Consider the following 21606-nt stretch of genomic DNA (forward strand, 5'->3'; position numbering starts at 1 on the left):
ACTGTTGGTTCCCTGCAGATTGTAGATAATGCTTGCTTATACAGATACCATTGATTAAAAAGTAGCATCATTCTCTAAACTTTGTTGTGTACTTGATTACAAAGCAGGACAAAACATTTTAAAACCTCTGGCTTTGAATGTGTCAATTAAAGATAATAAAATAAAAAATTTAAGAGGGGGAGCATGCTATCTTTATTCAACATCAGACTTGTTTATAGAAAGGGATAGTCAAATGGAGAAGAGGTACTAGTTGTACAAAATGACAGGGTAACCCAGGGGCTCAATGAGAGGTAGATAATCTTTTACTCTACCTTTTAATGGACAGATCCATGGCACATCACATTTAGGCCTTACCTTACTTGACCTTTCTCTTTCATTTAACACTGCTAATCATCCTCCTTGATGCTATCCTTCACAACCCATCATGCGCCCATGCCATCTTTTGGAAATCTGATTGACTTTCCTGGCTTAGCTACAACCCACACCCCAGGTAGATAAAGGTCCATCTGTGCATAAGACTTCTCTCCTGAAGTATGAATTTTAAATTACCATCTTCTCCTTACATATCCCCTCCCATGCGTCTTGCATTGACCTCAAATGTCTCATAACTAAAATCAACCTCATTAGTCATTACCGCAAACTTCCCTCTCCTATGCTTTGTCTTAGTTAAAGGCCCACCATCCAAACACTCACATAGACCTGGGTGTCAGCGTCTTCCTCATCTTGATTCATTCCTGTTCTTCTTAGCTCTCCTCCTAAGTCTCTCTAGGATGCATTGATAATGGTGTTGATATACACAGAAAATCTCATTGTCTCTTGCTTGAACAACTCAAAAGTTTCCTAATTCCCTGCTCTTAATCTTATTCTTATATAATTTATAAAATTATCTTCCGTTAGAATTAAGTCTGATGGTTTCATTCTTTCACATACTGTACTTTACATTTCTTACAGAATAATGTCCAAACTTTCCAATATGGCTTACAAAGCTCAAGTAATTTGTACAGCTCATTTTTTACCACTTCCTCCTATCCCCCAACCTATAACACAACTCTCTTTAACTACTCACAGTTCTCCAACCAGTTTTTTTATGTCTATGTATCTACATGTATTTTGTTTTTCTATTTTACTGTCTTTCCTTCTCTTTTCTGTTTAGTAAACTTAATGTTCATTTTCAAAAAGTCAATGCAGATGTTGCCCCCACTTTGATAACCTTTTGACACTCCTAATGCCTGGGCTTTATTAGTCTGTCAGTCCTCTGTGCTCCCCTGACATCATATGTTTACTTTAATCACATTTATTATAATTGACTCTATGTTCATCTCTTCAATTAGACTGCAGCCCTCTCAATGATAGGAGCCATACCTAATTGGTGTTTTGACCTCAAGGAAGTAGTGAGGAATGGAGTGAGTGAATGGATCAACAAATGGACAGACAAATGAGTACCACTGTAGTGTAGCAGGGCTTCTGGGCCCTGAAGATCACTATAATCTTAGAATCAGAAACAGGAGAGTGCAGGGGATTGTACAGTTTTGGTTCCACCTTCATAGAGACTAGAGCTTGACTAGATTGTGGAAAAGTGGAATAAAAACCTTACCTGAGTCCCTGGCTGGTACTTTATGAATGAAAGGTAGAAAATTAGGTAGACCTTTTAGATTCCTTTCTAGTATTTTTGCAAGGAAAGGCTCATGGCCTAAGCATCAATTGTTAGGCCTTTGAGAGGAGACACCTGGGTTAGATTAATAAGTAGCAAGAAAATGAAGCAATTCACAGAATGCCTGATGACAAAAATGCCTCCCTTTCTGAAAAAATCTACTCCCTGATCCAGTCGATCCAACTGTTGGAGTTCTCACTTGGCTCTTACTATTTCCTCTCCCTGAAACATGCTCCCTTTTCTCCGAACAGTTCCAAGGACCACCCTTTCATTACTTTCTGTCCAAACTCTTTGCCAATCATTAACCGTACCTTGACCATCCAATGGTAGCCTGAATTAAATTGTTCTCTAATTATTTCTATGTAGGCTTTATGCATTTGCCAAGGTTAGGCTGTTCTGTGGTAACTAACAAACCCCCAGGTCCCATTGGTTTTAAGATATAAAAGTTTATTTCTCACACGTGCACTGTTTACTGTGAGTTCAGTGGCCCTTCAGAGTAGCTCCCTTCTAATCAGGGAACCCAGATCAGTTTGATCTTGTGACTTTGCCAGCTTGACACATGGGTTCTAGGGTTGCTGACTTACAGACCCATAGCCTGGAAGTAAGCAGTGCCATTTTTTATCAAGTCCATTGGCTGAAACTAGTCACATGGCTTCAACCTAACTGCAAGGGAAGCTGGGCAATGTAATGAAACACATGGACTATTTGGTGTCTGTCTCTACCCCTGTTAGATTATATGCTCCTTTGCTGTTTGGAATATGTTTCTCATCTTTTGTGTCCACCCCTTAGTACCAAGTTCAGAGGAGTGGCGCTTAATATCACGTTGTTGTTGCTTTTTCCCGTAATAGGACTATTTCAACCAGAATATAATTTTTAATGATGTTATAGGATGTGGCTAAATATTATTAAGCATTTGAAGTATCTCTGAACACTTCTTTTTGTTCAAGATAGCCCTTTTTGGATGTTGTCTTCCTTGGGTTAGAAAACCTTCTATATTTCATGCTCTATATCCCTTATATTAATCTAGTCTTCATTCACCCTGGAAATGATAATTACTTGACAAAAATGCAGTGCATTTCTGAATGAAGCACCTCATTTGTATTAATATGTGATTATGACAGATTATTAACTCAAGTACATTTGAAGTATGAAAAAAAGATTTGTTAAGTTTATTTTGTTAATAAGACAAACTATGCAACTTGGAAACAAATTTGAATGTTGGATGATTAGTTTATGTCTTAACATTTGAGGATGTGCATGGATATGAAGGGCAGGCAGTTCCACTGTCCTTTTCCCTGAACTTGAGTTGACTTCTTCACATTCACTATGGCAACCTCAATGATCAACACATACAGGAGCTCTGAAGTGCATGCCAAAACTTTCCAACGTTAATAATGAATAGGTATGAACTCCACTATGCAAGCTTCTCTGAACAAGTCACTGCAAAGCTAATGTAATTTTAGGGTGTCGTTTCCTTCTCACAGTACACCACCGCGAAGGTCTAATCCCAGACAGCAATCTTTATGGACATTTGCTTTTCCCCCCACTACACTACACGACTAAGCCCCTTTGGTCTCCACTTCTTACTCTGACATTGACCAGTATAGCTTGCTTTGCATCCTCTCCGTTTAAACAAAGTAACATTGGAAGGGAAATACTGTTGGAGCAAACGACTTTGGTATAACGCATCTTTTCCTTTAGTGAGAATGCAAGCCTCAGCTGCCCTAATATTTAACTGAAGCAGATCCCCATTTGCTTATCTGTTTAATTGCACTTTTATCTAGGCCAGCTGCTGCTCCTGCTGCTGCTATAGCCACTCCTAATTGGAAGGACGTTGCTGTGGTATCCTAGTGGTTTAAAACTGAGAGACTGCTACCTAGAACCTGCACCCACATTGCTATCTGAACTGGGCTCCTTTATAAATCATATTTTATATTTTAGCATAAAAGATAAGCTTTCAGGATACAATTTTATTTCAGCCTTCTACTGCTAGGCATTTTATCACAGTACTTTTATGTGAGCTGAGGATTGACCATTGATTTCATAACCAAAAATAACTTTAGTTCTGCATAATATTACTTAAAACTCATAAAGACAATTTTATACTTGATTAGTTATTATTCCTTCCATCTATTTGGGTCAGTTTAATGGTACATTAATAATTATTAATGTGAATTGGAATCTATTATATGGTTCTATTCCTATTAGAGCCCCTGAAAAGACTTGAAATCAAAGCCTCTTTCTAAGTATTATTTATAGTTTACGGTTTGCTTTATTTTCTTTTTAAAACATTGCTGTATATCTGAGTAGTGAACATAACATTTGTGAAAGTGAACTTTCTCCAAAATTTGATCAGTCCAACCGTTTTTTAGTTATAATGTCTCACAGAAATAGCACTTTAGTCATGATGATAGGGTACCTTCAAAAACTGTACTGGTAATTACTTTTCTGTGGCCCCTGTTGAGACAGGCAGTCTTACTGGACATTGATGTGTTTAGTCTGAATAGAACTTCAGATAAGAGACAAAGCAAATTGTGCAATAATGTATGAATTGAGAGCCACTTGTATTGAAAAACAAATAAAATAGGACTGAATTTTATATTTAAACAAGTGAAAATTACTTAAATTTTCACTTGAAATTTAAAGCTTCCATGAAAATTGTTTCTCTTGCACCAATAATGCACATTGAACTCTGTGCTGGCATTAAAGATGGAGTTCTGCAAAGGCTCCAAGCACCTCAGCAACACCACTTCTCAGAATTATATTAAGCCAGTTGGGACATGATGAAAGAATGCAAGGTATAAACCCCTTGAGGGCCCATGAGTCACCATCTAGAAAGGTTCTTGAAAGGGGAAGAATGTTTTATAGTTTGATCAATAGGAATCTGAGAAGTAGGCTGCAGGGTAAATATAAGTTGAGGATTAAAAACTTTTGGAAACTTGAAGAATTGAATTACAATCCTAAGAAAGTTCCCAGGAGAAAAAGAGAGATACAGAGAGAGAGACTTTTTCATCCCATCTCAACCAGCAGCCAACCTTTCTTCTAGGTCAGAGTACAGCCAAAATAGATTTGATGGTAATCAGCCCTAATTATCTCAGCCCTATTGCAGAACTAAGGCATGAACAGAGTTTTCTAGAGATCCAAGTGCCCACCATAGTAGTTTCAGGTGGATACCAAAAGGAAGTAAAAATGGGGTTGCAGGCTTCAAAACTTAGAGCAACTTTTCCATAGAATACTCCATACAAAAAGGTTTCTTATTCCATTTTTTCAGCCAGAATGAAACTTTACTTTGAAAAATATATGTATTTTCAGTGTTGCAGTTGGGTTTTCCTTTCTCTCCTTACTATTATTTTAGTGTCAGTGAACAGGCTATTGCATTAGTGTGGGTATGATAGTTTAGATTGTGTTTATAAAGGAGGCAGTCTGTTTAATGGTATAGTCACTGTCACAAGCACAAAAGCATAAATACAGGAGCCTGGCTAAGAATTTCTGAACTCAGCAGATTCTAAGAGTTACTGATACTCCTTTGGCTTTTGCCTTATTCTTAGAAAATTTACAGAATCCTACCATGAAACATGATTAAATAAAAACAGACTTCCAGGAGCTGCTATTTATGTGGCACACTCAGCATGATCAGATCAGAGTGCAAACAGCTCTATGCCGTATCCATGAATGCAGCAGGCCTCTCCTTGGCAGAGGGTGAATGTGGTGGCCATGAGGACAGGAAGGGATGGCAAGGAGAAAGGCAAAGGGGAAGCCCTACTAAAGGACTCATGCCCTTGGAGTTGCATCCAGCACAAAGCCCCTTTTCAATTTTTCCTATCTGGGTTACACAGAGAAGGCTTTGTATAGAGCATTTCTTAAAGCACCCAATCAGAAATGTGAGGAAAGTTGCTTCTCTTGATGAGACACCAGAGGAAGAAAGCAGGAGACAATGACAAGGGAGGAAATAAAGGAGGGATAGCTAAGTAAGGTAGACAGCTAAGTCTAGTTTGTTCCCAGTGTTGTACCAGTCTCATCAGTGCCGTGTCTGGGTCTCACAGCCTCTGGTGTTCTATGATGGATCCTCTCTTCTGCCAAGAGCTGGCCACCTGGCAGCCAAACCCTGCACAAGATATGAAGAGCCTGTAAATGCAGGACTTCTGTTCCTGGATCTGCTCCTCTGATGAAGAGGTGCAAGTGTCTCCGTAGCTACTTGACCACCGTAAATACCATTGTTTCCTCTTCCTGGGGGTCACCCAGAGAACACTCATGGAACATGGTGTGACAGCTACTGACACATGGGGTTATCATAGGTTTTATGCCATGAACAATACATTTAAAGTATGTTGTAAAAGACTTAGTTTGCAAGGACCTAAAAACACTTCCATGGGAAGAATCAGAAAAAAATAATTATTTTTGAATTGAAATTCAGGTGCACACTCATTTATGAACACTGAACCCAAAAGAGCTGAGGTTTCCCCAATTTTGGAGCTCGTGTAGAAAGCTTTCCTCAATCTCCTTGGATGGAAAACTTAAACTGCTCCCACTGTTTAGCGCTTCCTGCAGTTTATGACTCTCAGTTCAGACTCTAACTCACCAGTAGGGGAATAGGGATATTCTGGTGTATATGGGTCTTTCTGGGCAAACCAGTGAAGCAAGTCTCACAGCTGTTCTGTCAAGAACCCAAATTCCCCTAACCTGGGTTCTAAGCCTGGGCCAGCCAAATGGCACTTTTATAGAACCTCTTCCCAAACCAGCGCTCTTGGGCGATCTTTCTTCTGAAACGTTATGTGTTTCCAATAGGGAGGAAAAGAAGAAATGAAGTAACTTTTTGTCCAGGAATACTCCTTTGTAAAGGTTGATTTCAGGGCTAGCAAAGATGCCTTCATAGAAGGCAGTTATTTGTGAAAGCCAAGGTGATGGGGTTTGAAATTGACAAAGGGATGAGGACTTAGCTTTTCTTCTGAAGGTGACTTTCTGCCCATGGATCTTCCATTTCCATTAATCAGAAGTATTCCTTAAAAAAAGAAAAAAAAGAAAAAAAATGCTAGAGAGAAAAGAAAAAACAAACCAACCTCCTGTTCCATGCCCCAGGCAATCTTCTTGTGTAAAGCAATCTGTGGCAGCTAGTCAGGTGGCCTGGCAGGAGTTTTCCCCTTCAACTCTGGCTGGGAGCTTCTTAGAATCTCTTAAAGAAACATCCTACAGAGCTCCCACTTAGGCCTGCTCTTTCTGTCCTGATGTCTCTCTGTGGCATCTTTTCAGATGCTTCTTTAGAGGATCATTTTGGATGGGGAAGGTATAGGCCTGGGCTTATGATGATGAGGGATTTCCTGTCAGTCTGGAGAAGTTAGAACATGTATAAGTGCTCCTGGGTATGGGCAAAGGAGGCAAAGATGCTGCCCACCAGTTTTCCAAGTGCCGTGTGCGCCCTTATCCCCAGAACGATCCTTTGCTCTTCTACTATAGTACGCATTTGAAGATCTCAGGGCCCTTGTAACCATTAGGCATTTACAGGGCCTGAAATGTAATGAAGGAATTGTTCTTCCTATTTCTGGAGGTAAACTAAATATGAAAAGAAAATTAGCATTAAAATCAATCCTGACTCAGTTTTTTTTTAAGTTCCATCTTTAACTCAAACTGTATTTCTGCCAAAATTAAAAATAAAAGTTATAGCCACTTAACAAAAAACAATTCACACGAAATGTTGTACTATGTATAATTTGCAATTGTTACAAATAGTCAATGCAGTACCTTTGTTAGCTTAGTGTTTTCAGATTCTTAAAACGAGGCATGTTGAAAGAAAGGTTGCATTTAGCTTTCTCTTATGCATATAAATTTAGTGTAAGCCCCTGTTTTAAGGAGCTTTATGTGGTAGAACTGACATTGCTTAATAAACAATGGAAAAAGTTAAGCATAACCTAGAAGTCATTTAAAACTGTGAGTCACTTTCCTGACAAGCCAATAGGGTAAGAGAACCAAGGTTGCAAAATAATTACTAGCCCAGCCTGAGGGACCGTGGAAATATATTACAGGTATCAGTTAAGAAAACAAAGCAGTGGTGTTTTACCACTCTGCAGAGAAAGCTAAGGTTGCTAACCAAACAAAATAACTTTACACTGACAATGCCAATTTTTACATTTCTTTCAGAACAAGGGACACTCAAACTACCAGAGGTAAGATTAACATTTTAAATATTTTTTATAACCTTTGCATTTCAAGTTGTTTGCTAACTTAACCAGGCTTGGGCTTTTACACTGTTAAATGTGCCTTTTAAAATAAATAGAAATAAACAGAAACAGAGGGAACAACCAAGTGATTGTGAACAAAATGCAAAAGTTAAATCCAAGGAATTTTCACTGTCACTGTCCGAAGGTCTTAGGTAGAGAAAAAAGGTGAATATTTAATCAAAGACTGTATATGAAATGGGACTGTAAGTACAGAGGGAAGGGTGGCCCTTATCGCCAGAAGTTGGTAGATGCGTCCCTGTCATGAAATGTTGTGTCACTGCCCGACATTTGCCGAATTACTGAAATTCCGTAGAATTAGTGCAAATTCTAACGTTGTTCATCTAAGATTATGGTTCCATGTTTCTAGTACTTTTCCATTAGAGCAGAAAGATGATGATTATCACATCCTATTGATCAAATCAAGATCTAGTAACATTTCCTTTTGGTTTAACATAGAGTCTCCTAATGGCTTAGAAGTACGTAATCCATGTTACCTCTCAGAATAAAGTTACTTAAAAAATCCAAAAAAAAGTTATTTAAAAAAATACAAAAGATGATGGGATATGTAGGAAGTAAACAGCAAGTTGCCCATCATTAAATACTTTCCTGTTGAAAATACTGTCAATGGTGTTGTTTGATGTTGTTCATATAGAGTTCCCCAAAATTATAAAATTTCAGACAGAAAAGATTTTAATGGTTCCCAGACAATTATTGCCTTGACCTTCAACCAAAAATAACAGATTTCTTACCTGACTGCCCCTCCCCACAAATGGCCATAGCAAAACATTTTTAGAAATCATAGAAAAATAAAATACAAACTATGTGTGATTAGTTATATGAACCAAAAGTACAGTAATCTGAAAATTTCAAAGTAACAATGAAAATTATGATTTGTAAATTAATATCTAACAATTAAAACCTCTCTTTAAAAGTGATATTAGTATGTTTTTAATCTAACATCTAGTAAAAATAAGAAAAAGGACAGCAAAATATAAGAGGTGCTTGTCTCTACTTTTTGCATAAGTACATAATTTGAACATATAGGATATCAAGAGTGTGATATAAAGAGGCTCATATGCACCTAATCAGTGCATCTGTTGATTATATTTTAAAACCTAAAGTCTAGACCAAAGAATGCATAACAAGGTGATTTTTTTAATAGGCCATATGAGTTTCTTTAGAGCTAAAATAAATTAACCAAAGAGTTCCTTTAGTGTTTCATTGACAGGTAAGATTTTTCATTAGGGCTATCAGGATTCTTCCAGCAGTGTCAAGGATCTTGCAAAGCAGCCTTCTTTCACTTTCTCATTGCTATTATTATATTATTGAGAAAGAAACCTTGTAGAGTTCTGAACTTTACCTCAGTGTTACTTAACACTTATCCTTTTAGATATATATATAATTTTTTCCAAGGAAGATGGTTTCATTTTAATTAAGTAATGTGAAGTGGGTGTGCGTACAGAAAGAAAATATGCCAATAAGAAGTGGGTAATAATTTTCATGTGTACTAAATAATTCTCACAGGCACTTTTATACTTTTTAAATTACATGTAAGCCTATGATGCAAGGAATTAATTTTCACATTGATTTTTAAAAATATATAACATCAGTTTTTTAGTGACTTGTTTCACTCTTCAATATAAGTATAATTTTTATTTACTGTGTGACTGTACTAAAAATCTCTATTTTGTGTGTATAGAGGATTATAGTAAGCTCTGAGGCTAGTCAATCCATTTGGAAACTTGAGTTTGTTTTAAGGGAGAAATATAGCAAACTAATATTAAGAAGCAGCTCTCACCCTATACCAGGTGTGTTCACTCTCCAAGGCAGATGATTGTATGCTGCTCAGGAATCTTCTCATAAGTAAATAGTGAAGCACTTTTGTAATTTGTAAGCTCTGTGATTTTTATTTTTTCTCCTCTCTTGAAGACCTTCTTTCTCTCCATGTTCCAGTTTATAGGCCTCCTCTGCTTCCCTTTCAATAGTTATGATTGTGAATTTTTTTTTTTAATTTTGCACTTTATTTGCGAGGTAGGTCAGTTTTCACTAGCCACAGAATCCGTGGGGCATCCATAACCATACCTGGGCTGTACATCTCACATCCCATTCTGGAGTGGACCTTCGCAAAGTTCCTCTGGCTCCAAGAAGCAAGTTTATCATTGCATACATATTTAGCTACTTTAAATCCATTTTTTTTTAGAGGGAAAGAAAGATAAGGCAATGGTAATGAGGCAAGAAATAACTGCCAAGTGCTTATAGAATTGAGTTTGGTTCCTGCCCCCCCTCCCCCGCCTAACCCCCGACCAGCCCACCATTGTTAGGTAGATCAAAGGAGACTGAGAACGTCCTGGAGACTGATTCTCATGGTGGTGTGAGGCTGTAACTGAGAGCTCCAGGGGTGGCTACTAGATGTGCCCTCTCCTCCTTTCCCTTCTCTTCCTGCTGGGGACAAGGGCCTGTCCAGCTCCGTCCTAGACTTTTGAGAATATAGATTGGGGAGGGGAGTATAGGCATAGAGATGACAGAATGACAAATGAAATTTGCACTTTAAAATTGTTCAAAATATGATCTGCTGAACATCTCCAGGTTTTTCAATATAAAATACTTTTTAGGTTCTTTTAAAGTATAAAAAAATCTTAGCCTCTCCAAATGCAGTTGGTTTAGGGGGGTGAAAATTCCTCCTATGTTATTTTTTAAATACACCACCAGTTCATAGTTTATTCCACTGCACACCCTTCCTGTAGAAAGGTTTCTGTTTTCAGAGTGACTGACTTTCAGTGGATTTTCAGGAGGAAGAACCTAAAGTATAAGTAGTAAGGCACCAAAAGAGTAGAAGAATTACTTTGTGTGAATTTAAACATTTAAAATAACAAAAAGCTAATAATCTATCACTTAATAATCCTTACCATGTGGCTGTAACAGTTCCAAGCATTTAAGGTAAATTAACTCATTTAATTCTCACTGCAAAACCTATGAAGTCGGTGCTAGTATTATCTCCATTTTATAGAGGAACAAACAGGCACAGAGATATAAATTTAACTGTTTGTGTTCAAACTGAATTTGAACTTAGGGAGTATTATTCTAGAATCCATTCTCTTAATACTTGCAATGTGTAGCCTATTTTAATTCTAAATTCAAGGTGTAAGAACACAGAGTTGCTCTTGAAGTCAGGGTCCCCTTTTCACATTTTAAGTTTATAGTTCCTACATGGGACTAATTTAGGCATTCTAGGAATCAAACCAAAGAGTTAAATTCATTTTTTTTTTACCTCCCTAGTACTTTGATAGTAGCAGGTATAAAATCAGTAGAAAGACAGCTTCTATTGTGCATTAAGAAGATGATGGGATATGTAGGAAGTAAATAGCAAGTTGCCCATCATTAAATAATTTCCTGTTGAAAATACTGTCAATTGTGTTGTTTGATGTTGTTTATATAGAGTTCCTCTAAATTATAAAATTTCAGACAGAAAAGATTTTTTCTTTAAATTAGTGTTCTTTCATATTATCAGACATGAGTCTGTAACTCATTATGCTTCCAATTTTTGTGCCTTGGCTACCAACAAATCTAGAGCAAAATTTTCCTTTCATTCACAATGACTCTTGTTATAGCTTTTCTAGTGCAGCTATCCATCTTGCTCAACATAGCTTCAATGCTGATTTTAATGATCCTAGCAGTCTTTTACAAATCCATGTTGAAAGTAGTTGGAGTAAAAACCAAAATTACATTTCAAAAATTTCTCCAATTTGCTTTCACCTGAGAACCCTGCAAGTCTGCTGGATATGACTTTGAGGCCCTTAGGAAGGCTGGAAAAAAACCTCATTTCATCCATTTAACTTGTGAATGAAAACAACAGAAAGAACCCTGAGAGAAATCCATGGCTAATGTGTGCTTAGCACAGCCAAGTGTGCTCTGAATGAAACCAAGTCTTCACACACAGATACAAACCCCAACACATAAAAAGAAAATTGCTTTTGTGAAAATCTAGATTGTATGATAGTCATAGACTCAGCATTTCATCCAGTTGCATAATAAAGAAGTGAAATCAAGCCCTTCTTAATTAGTGAGATTACTGTAGTTAGGTGGGAATGAGTTTAACGCTTTAGAAATAAAAGATGTAGCCATGCATTTTCATAGATTTAAAATCTCTTGTTTTGTATTTCATCTGTAATTTTTGTAATGCAAAGTTGTTTTCTTACAGATTCATTTTCTATAATAAGAATTCATTTTTATGATTCACAAGCTGCATGTCTGTTTTGTTTTTTAAAGTGTTCAGATACAACTGGTATATAATTAAAACACTATTCTCATTTAAGTGTTGGCTAAAATCAGAGCTTCAGATCTTTGTTTTGAGGTTGTATACCTTCTTCAGTCTGGTCTGTGAGGTCCCATAAATAGCTGAGTTAGAGTTTTAGGAGATCAGTTTAAGGCTGTTGCTCATATGTCTTGGCTGGGAACATATTCTAACCAAGATGGCTGCTGGGCTTTGTTCTCTCCGTCGTCACTATGACTTAACAAATTGAGTCCCAATATTTGGAGTTGGCAACCAAAAAGATTTTTTTTCTTACTGTTACAAGGTACAAACAACTTATCAAGTGTAATGATATACACGTGGAAGACTTACTAGAAAAACAAATAAAACAAACTTTAAAACCGTATTCTGATCAAATTTAGTCATACTTTGACTTGGAAAATGTGCAACATTCATTTGCTTTCCAAAGTGCCAGTAGTAATACAATTTAATAGTGCAAAATTACCAACACATATTTGTTTTGCTTTGTTTTACTTTACTGCACAGAAACGGACCAATGGACTGCGAAGAACTCCTAAACAGGTGGATCCAGGTGTGTTTCTGATTAAACCTTCCATAATCATGGCTTCAGCTAAGTGCTTATGAAAGTATATGGGAATTGCTGTGGAAAGTCAGGCATATTGTTGGCCTTTGTTCCTCATAATTTGGTGTATAATGTGTGACCAGGAGGTCATGGTCTAACGTGTAAATCATTCACATGAGTAACTACCAGCAACCACCAGCATTGCACTCTTTCCACAGTCAGCAGTTGAGCTGGTTATTTGCTTACTGAACAGCCTCAGGGTGCCTGGTTAATGCTCACATATCCAGCATCCTCCCTGTGTTCCTTTGTAAATCTAATAAGAAAACCAGCCAGCTAGCTGGCACTTAAAAATTACTGTTTTCTAAGTAAGTAGGGGAGAGCATAAACCAGACAACTGGTACCCACCCCCCATCAGAGAAAATTTCTTAATTCTATATCCATGCTATTTTATAATAGCAGCATGTTTTTTGGGGACTTTGTGACAAGTTTCCTCTCCGGAGACCAATTATTTGTCTGCAGAAAACGTTCAGTTGTTTTCTATTTAGCATTGTGAGATTTGCCCTGTCATTATGTTAGTATAATTATTTTTCATCCATTATGCAATGCCTTCTTTCCACAGTTTAATTACCAAAGATTTTTTATGTATGTGATCCTTTTGTTGTGAGTAAAAGGTATTCACAGTTAAAGGATTCCAAATACACGAACTTGATGATAAACCAAGGGGAACATGAGAAATAGAGTAGCTTTGCTGGAAAATAATCTGGACTATGTGTTTCATTTTGTTTTCCTATCATAAGTGGTACTCACCTAGTTGTAAAGTTTAGTTTTCAAAGCATTATAGTTTATAACTGAAACCACACCCATGGTAGCATTGCCAGTTTATGAGCTGTTTAAGATTTATAGGAGCTTTGTTGCCTCTGGCTAGAAATTGCCTCACTTGTGTCCTGAGACTAGTTTAAATCTTTTAACTACAGAACAAATTAGAAGCCATTAAAAAAACAGGGGTTCTGGTTTACTTTTTAATAGTTCTGACTTTCCCAAGACAATATCCTTTGCAGAGGACTCCCTGCAATAATATTTAGAAGTGACTTTCTCTATTATTTTCAGTAGGGGTATATGACTGTGAACATAATATTTTTGTCTTATTTTGTGTGAGTTATAGTATTGCTGTTTCAGAAAAATTACTTAACCTTTATAAATGTTATTTTTTTAATGTATTTTTTCTTTCTTCTCCCCTCAGGGCAATGCATTTTTATATTTGTAGTATGTCAATAGGAACATATTTGACTCAACCATTTATAGCCAAAATTTTCTAGAATCCCTTACATTATTTAGATTAGTAAATTCCCAGATTAGAAATATGGCAAAGTAGAACAACAATAAAACAGATATATACTCCTTTATCCTAAAGGTGATGGCTTTGTATAGGTACAGTTTTTTTGTTTTGTTTTTCCATTCGTCCAAAGACTTTAGAACTTCATGAAGAATAAACTTACAAGAGAAGTGCTGTTGTATTTATGTTTGTAAGAACATACGTGGCTGGGTGCAGTGGCTCACGCCTGTAATCCCAGCACTTTGGGAGGTCAAGGCGGGCGGATCACGGTCAGGAGATGGAGACCATCCTGGCTAACACGGTGAAACCCCGTCTCTACTAAAAATACAAACAAAAAAAAAATAGCTGGGGGTGGTGGCGGGTGCCTGTAGTCCCAGCTACTTGGGAGGCTGAGGCAGGAGAATGGCGTGAGCCCGGGAGGCGGAACTTGCAGTGAGCCGAGACCATGCCACTGCACTCCAGCCTGGCAACAAAGCGAGACTCTGTCTCAAAAAAAAAAAAAAAAAGTTTTCCATTACGTATAATAAATGTATATGAGTGTATTTTTCCTTTTTCCATATTTTTGGAAATAAAAAACCCAAACACTTGATGATCTTCCCTGTTGAAGCTGCTAATATAGTAAGCCTATTTCTTCCCACAGCTGTCTTTTGATTTAGGCTTGACTTATGTATTTAAAGTTGCTTGACTTTTGGATTTCTGCCTCTTTCTGCTGGTTAGTTGCAAAGCTTCTTTGTTCAAAGTTAACCCTTGCTTGATGACCAGCGTGCCTTGATCCTCATGTGGCTATTGTTTAGAGATTTTCAGACAAAATGTTTAAACAAGGGATCAGTAAAGTTGAGTCTGCGTAGACAAACTGCTTCCACAATGCATTATTTGCTGTTAGTATTTCTACCATGGAAGTTCCTTTGATTTTTTTTTATCCTATAGTTAATTTGCTTAACATCTCCAAGTGTCAACACATGACTTTTGCAGGGCCTCACTTAAAGTGGCTTATAAAAGCAACTGATTAAAGAGTTTAGGAGGCCAGGTGTAACTACTTCACCAGGTCCAAATTTCAGAGCCATGTTCAAAGGTATATTATATATATTCTCTATAGCCCTTTTGCACTGGAAGGGAACTTAATGCATAGTCCAATGGGTAGTAGGTGCTTAATAAATGCTACATGAATTAACAAGTGATGATACAGTTTTTATGTATGCATTGACATTCTTTCTTTTTAAATTCCTCCTGCTGATATACTAATGAAACACAGCATAGTCTAGTGGTGGGAAGCATGGCTCTGAGCCATGTTGCCTGGGCTTGGGACTGGCCTTAGCTGTTTACTTGCTGTTTGAACTTCGGCAGTTTGCCTCCTCTCTCTGTGCCATAGTTTCCTCATTTGTAAAAGGAAATGAATAAGAGGACCTACCTTACGTTGTTGTTGTGAGCATTACGTGAGCTAATATATGTAGGCCAGGCACGTTGGCTCATTCCTGTAATCCTAGAACTTTGGGAGGCCAAGTGGGAGGATCACTTGAAGCCAGGAGCTTGGGACTCTGGTGAGCTGTGATGGCACCACTACATTCCAGCCTGGGTGACAGAGCAAGACCTTATCTCAAGAAACAAAAGAGCAAGTAAAGTACTCTCAAAGGTGCCCAGTATATAGTAAATGCTAAGTATAGCAATTACTATATTAACTAGTTTATATTAGAGCATATTCTTTAATATTGGACGTTTTGTCATGTGAAGGAGAATAATATTAAATAGACCCTGAATTTTATGTTGAATTTCTGTTGAAATAAGAAGCTACATAATCACAGTCATTTTCAGATTTGTTGTTATTCCCCCTTAATCTAATGGCTTTCATGATCGTTTGCTTATCTTTACCAATAAACATAGTCAACTGTGATAGTTGAGAGTTTTTTTTGGTGAAATTATTAGTGTTTGTTATTGCAATAAAGAAGCAAAGAAAAACTCCCAATATTGAAAACATATATTGTGGAGTTTATTCAAATCCAAGAAAGAGTGAACTGTAGGTTTGCGTTGTAGCTTGTTAGCACATTTAAATCATTCACTCCCTATTAATAATTTGATTAATCTTTATAGACAATATTTGCAAATGGCTTTGCTCTTTATTTTTTCTTGTCTTCTATTGTGTGCTAATAAAAGTATCAACTTATAATCTTGACTGCTTTTATAAATATAGTAATGTATTAGATGCAAATTCTGGTAGCTCTTTTGAATTTCTTAAATATAGCAGGGAATTTTCATCAGTTTGTACTTTTCTTCCTAAGACAGATGTTGGTATCAGGAAAATAACACTTGTAACAGACATATCAATTATTTCAGGAACACGGAGGTGCTAGGCCTTTTTCAAGAACATGAGATCATAAATCTCAAGAAAATCTGAGCACTGATGTAATATTTTCACCTAAAGTGGCACTCAAGGTCAAAGTTACCAATTAAATTTTAATACTGAGCTTTAAAAATTTCCTTCTGTCTCAGTGTAGGAGATACAAGATTTATTTCAGTTTGCATGTGGCAAATCTGTATACCAGGGCATGTATTCTTTTCACTGGGTCCATGTTTTTAGATTATTGCAAAATTGTCTTATATTTGTGGAACTCATAGCATCCTGCATTTAAGCCTACAGTCACTAGCTTTTAAACACTTCAGGCGACCATTCTGTGTTGTGCTGCCTAAAGATTATGTGGAGTAGATGGGAAATGTTTAAATAGCTTACACTCTTTCTGATCTTAAGTTATTCTTGTGCTTTGTGATAACCTTGAATAATAAATGAATAGGTAATGATTAAATTGATAAGAGTCCTTTCTGACAACTCTTGTTTCTCAGATGCTCATTGTTAGACTCTTGATTACAAAGAGATGCATGTGGCTTAGAAAAACTGTCTTTTCTTATTCACCAAGGAGATGTCTTACTGTTTTGTAGCAGAGACATCTTCAAAGATGGTCCCTTCCTCTTTCAGGTGGATAGGATTGACATATAACGCCATTCTCATTTGTTATTGTATGAAGAAAGGAATCTAAGAAATCTTTCTTTCATTACCAATTTCATTTCTTATCTGACATTAAGCACAGGATTGTCATTAATTATAAAACATGGCCCCTTTCCGCAAAGAATTTATATTCTTCCTAGGAAAGGAATAGATATAGACACAAAGTTCTGATTGCATAAATGCATGTATATAAATGTACATATAAATTTTTAAAATATTATATACTATTTTTGTGCAGATTTATTACTGTATAGCAGTGTCTTAAAAACAATTAGTGAATTGTTTAATAAACATATAAAAAGATCTAGGATTACACAATACATACAAGAAAGCAAAACAAATTGGGAAACACAAATGTCTCAAATTGCTTTTAAGCTGGGTTACATATAAATGTTTTCATTTATATAAATAAAAATTTTTATACTGGTTTATTGTATTGAATTACAATTTAATACTATTGTTCTTAGTGTTTTAATTTCAAATGATTGTGAAATTTATTCCAAGTCTAAACAGAATTGTTGATTTCTTTTAGATTTGCTTTTAAATGTAATGTCAATATGTTCAATAGAGAAATTTTATATTTTTGTTTCCAAATAGAAAACATTGAGAAAAATAACAACACAGTGTTTTCAAATGCACTTATCTAAAAATACATTTTATCTCTTTTCTTTTTTATGAGGGAGACAAATGCATATTCCTGAAGGTTTTAGTAAATGAGCTTTTGTCTATAATAAATAGTAAAGTTTCTATAGATTAGAATATTTCCATATTAATCAGTCAAACCTGCTTCTGTCTTTTCTATCACCTCTAAAACTAATTTCTCATCAAATATAAATCTTAATCTAAATATTGGGAGCATAATTGTAAATGTGTAAAAATATATTTCACATTGAAAGAAATGAACTTGAAAAAACTAGGACAGTAAACCCAGTGATTAAGATTCATTGCAGAGAAATGAGAAATCCAAGCTGTGAACAAATGCTGAGGAGCATGCTCTGGTTTTTAAAATAGCCGACTTTTTTTCAAGCTTCTATGAAACCATGGACAATAAGACTAGTTTTGCACTAGGACAGTTGATCTTCTTATAGTCATTTTCAGGACTACCTTTCTGATTCCCTTTTCCGTGATAACAGATTTCTGAAATGAGCACCACAGCCTCTTGCTCGCATCTTTCTTGGTTGGAGGAGGATTTATTTCTCCCCTTCAAGGCTCATTCCGAGTTCACAAAGGATCACTACTGCTGTTGTCTGGCAGGTCTGTGCATGCCTTGCCAAGCCTGTCTTTTATACTGGTCAGGCACCTTCAGAATCAGAACAAAGGTGAGGTGAATATCTGGAGATGTGCATGGGGGTGCTTTTAGATGGAAAATATACATCAGTAATATGACTACTGAAATAACAGAATGTTTATATTTAGAACCTACTCTGGGCCATTTATGCACTTCTAACAATTTCTATTATTGTAGTAGTTATGTTTTAGAAGATAAAGTATATATCTATTAAATATTTAGAAGAAAATCCTGAAAAAGAAGTAATGAACCTAGTGAGCGACTTTTAACATTTATCATCAATAAACTGTTCCTGACTTAGAACATCAGATATGGAGTGGACTTCCTTTGCCATATCTATGGTTATGCTGGTTGAATACCATTCCATTTCAGAAAAAGAAGGATATGCCATTGTAATGCTAAGTAGATAAAGAAAATTCAGTAATTTCTTATGGGCCAGCAACCTCTGAGAGGCAGATAATTTTGTTTCAGCACTTAGGTCTGAAGTAACTTAAATGAAAGGAACCAACTGGGTCAAAACATATTGACTTTCTATAACAATATTTGATGCAAATGATATCCAGTTGATTTCAGGAGAGGACATTGATAAAGTAATTCTTAATATAATTTATGATCTTATTTATACTACAGTTCTATGTAGAAATAGCAAGATTATTATCAAATTAATTAGAACCCTGGAGTGCTATTTGTGGAATTTCTGTCAAAATGACTCATATTGGCAATTAGTTATCTTTCAGCATATTCAAATCAAGTTGACTTCTAAATTTTTAATTTGAATGAAAATAAAAGCTTATGTTAGGTTCTTATAATTGTTTTTATGGATCGTTTTTCTTTTGAGGCTAATTCATTTTCTTCTATATAAGTATTAGAAACATGGAAGTTCCTCTGCCTTTGAGGAACTTGGAATTTTGCTGGAGAGTTAAGACATACAAACATAACTTGTCAAAGTAATATTGTATAGTACATGATGAACTACCAAAGTGTGTCGTATAGGTTATGAATGATCTGATTGACTGTGAAGGTAGATGAGGGAGAATTTTTTGCAAACTGAAGGACACAGGACAAGGAAACAAAATATCTAAAATAGACATCAGTAAAAGTAAATTTACTAGAACTACATATGTTTAAATGAAGTTATCAGTCTGTTCCTAGGTTTGGGTCAGTTCAATTATATACCAACCAATATGCTTTTGATTACCAAGTGACAAAAATCCATTTCAAACTAACTTAGGGAAAAAAAAAAGTTTTATGACTTAGGTAACTGGAATTCCAATGCATTTTGGCTTCAGGCAGAGATGGATCCAGGGACTCCAACTGATATCATTAGGGTTCAGTTTCTCTTTGTGTCTTAGTTCTCCTTTCTCCTCTATTGGCTTCTTGTCAACATGCACCTCACAGAGGTTTTTCTCATGTGGAGGCAAAGTTGTCTGTTAGCAGCTCTTCGTGTACATTGTCCCCGCAGCTGGTTAATTCAGAGAAAATAGAACATCTTTCTCTCAGTAAATCCAGCAGAATCCCAAGGAGAGCTTTAATTGGCCTAGCCTAGACCATGTGCTCTTCTCTGAAGCAATCACTGCAGCCAGAGTGCTCTGTTGATTGGCCAACCTGGCTTCTGTGCTCACTTCTGAGGTGCGAAGTGGGACTGAACTAGCTTGTCCACATGGAATTTTTTTTCTATAATTCTGTTTACAAATGAATAGGAGAGAGGAAAGAGAGGCTTGGTTTTAGCAGATTAAAATGTACATCTATTATTGTGTGAAACAAGTTTCAGACAGTTTTCATCCTTGGGCATACTGTGCCTAGGTTTTCCACCTCTCCTACCTTGTCCTTTTTCCATTTGTAGGATCCTCTGTTTGATAGTTCTCTGGTATCCAAAATGGTTGATGTGGAGAAGTGAACCTAAAATAGGAACTGGAGATTCCCAACAAAGGTTTATTCCAACTGGAAGCTTTTTGTTTGCAGTGGTAAAAGAAAACACTAATTTTCTTGCCACATATTTGATCTTCTTGTAGCCCTGTCATGGTACCTCACTGTTTTTAGACAGTGATCATCCTTTTTTCTACTGTTATCTACTGACATGTTAGCATAGATTGGTTTATCAGATTAGAGAACTGAGGAAACAGAACCTAACACAGCATGTTTTGTGGGGACAGAATTGAAGAAAGGTGCCATCCTTAAAGGAAAGGTCAGGGTAAGAATGTGGGAGAGCTAGATGATACAGCTCTTAAGGCATTAAATTTAAGCCACTACCTGCTTCACGGCAATAAAGGAGTAATGAGGAAAGAAAGAGAAGGAGAGATCTTTTTAAATTTTATCTGTATTAAACATATTCATGCATAATAGCACTTTTAATCTCCAACGGTAGCCCTGTGTGGTGGTATAGACCGAGGGTTCTACAGTGGCACAGATCTGGATTTGGGTCCTGCCTCTCTACTAACTAACTATATAATCTTAGGCAAATAAACCTGCTTATCATCTCTAAAATGGAAGTAATAGTAGCAGCCATCTCCTAGTATTATTATGAAGATTAAATGAGATAATGAAGTATCAACCAAGTTTAGCACATACTAAGTGCTCTGAAAATTATGATGATAGTGGTGGTTATTGATACATATAGATACCTGTATTTTCTATTGCTATGTAACAATTTACCATGAATTTAGCAGCTTAAAACGACACACATGTGTTATCTCAGTTTCTGTGAATCAGAAATCTAGGCATGGCTTAGTTGGGTTCTGTGCTTCAGGGTTTCTTACAATACTTCACTTAAGATATCGGCCAGGGCTGGATCTCATCCGAAGGCTCAACTGGCGACGGGTTCACTTTCAAACTCACTTACACTGCTTTTCGCGGGATTCCATTCCTTTTGGACTGTGAACTGAGGGCCTTATGACCTGGAACACTTGGCCAGAAGCTGTCCTCAGTTCTTTACTACATGCACCTACTCACCATGGATGCTTGCTTCATCAGAATATGCAAACCAAGAAGGTGATAGGGTTTCCTTGCAAGGTGGACATTAAAATGTATAATATAATCACAGAAGTGACATCCCATCACCTTTGCCATATTCTTTTGGCTACCCACATTCAGGGAAGGAGATTAAGTATGTCAATACCAGGAGGCGAGGATCACTGGGGTTTTTCAGCAGAGGGAACCAAAGTTCTGAGAGGTTAAGTACTTCAACCAAGGTCACACAGCACTTGGTGGGTGCCAAACTTAATTGCAGCATATTTGGCTTTAGAGACCTTATCCTTCTAGACATCTTCTGTATATTTTACTTATGTCAAGCTTTGGA

At 36.5% G+C, this 21606-nt stretch overlaps 1 protein-coding gene across 3 annotated transcripts in view; it reads left to right on the forward strand.

Annotated features, from left to right (window-relative positions):
• Nucleotides 1–21606, forward strand: part of VAV3 (vav guanine nucleotide exchange factor 3) — a 400971-nt gene that overhangs the window by 276715 nt on the left and 102650 nt on the right. For 2 of the 3 annotated variants that reach the window (XM_034932393.3, XM_003822235.6), the window contains exons 18-19: nt 7784–7809; nt 12659–12704. The exons of the other annotated variant lie outside the window; for it this stretch is intronic. In XM_034932393.3, coding sequence (XP_034788284.1) covers nt 7784–7809; nt 12659–12704 — 72 coding nt within the window. The remainder of the gene's footprint in view (nt 1–7783; nt 7810–12658; nt 12705–21606) is intronic. 3 annotated transcript variants of the gene reach the window in all.

Source organism: Pan paniscus, chromosome 1 (assembly GCF_029289425.2).
Source record: "Pan paniscus chromosome 1, NHGRI_mPanPan1-v2.0_pri, whole genome shotgun sequence".
Lineage (NCBI taxonomy): Eukaryota > Metazoa > Chordata > Mammalia > Primates > Hominidae > Pan > Pan paniscus.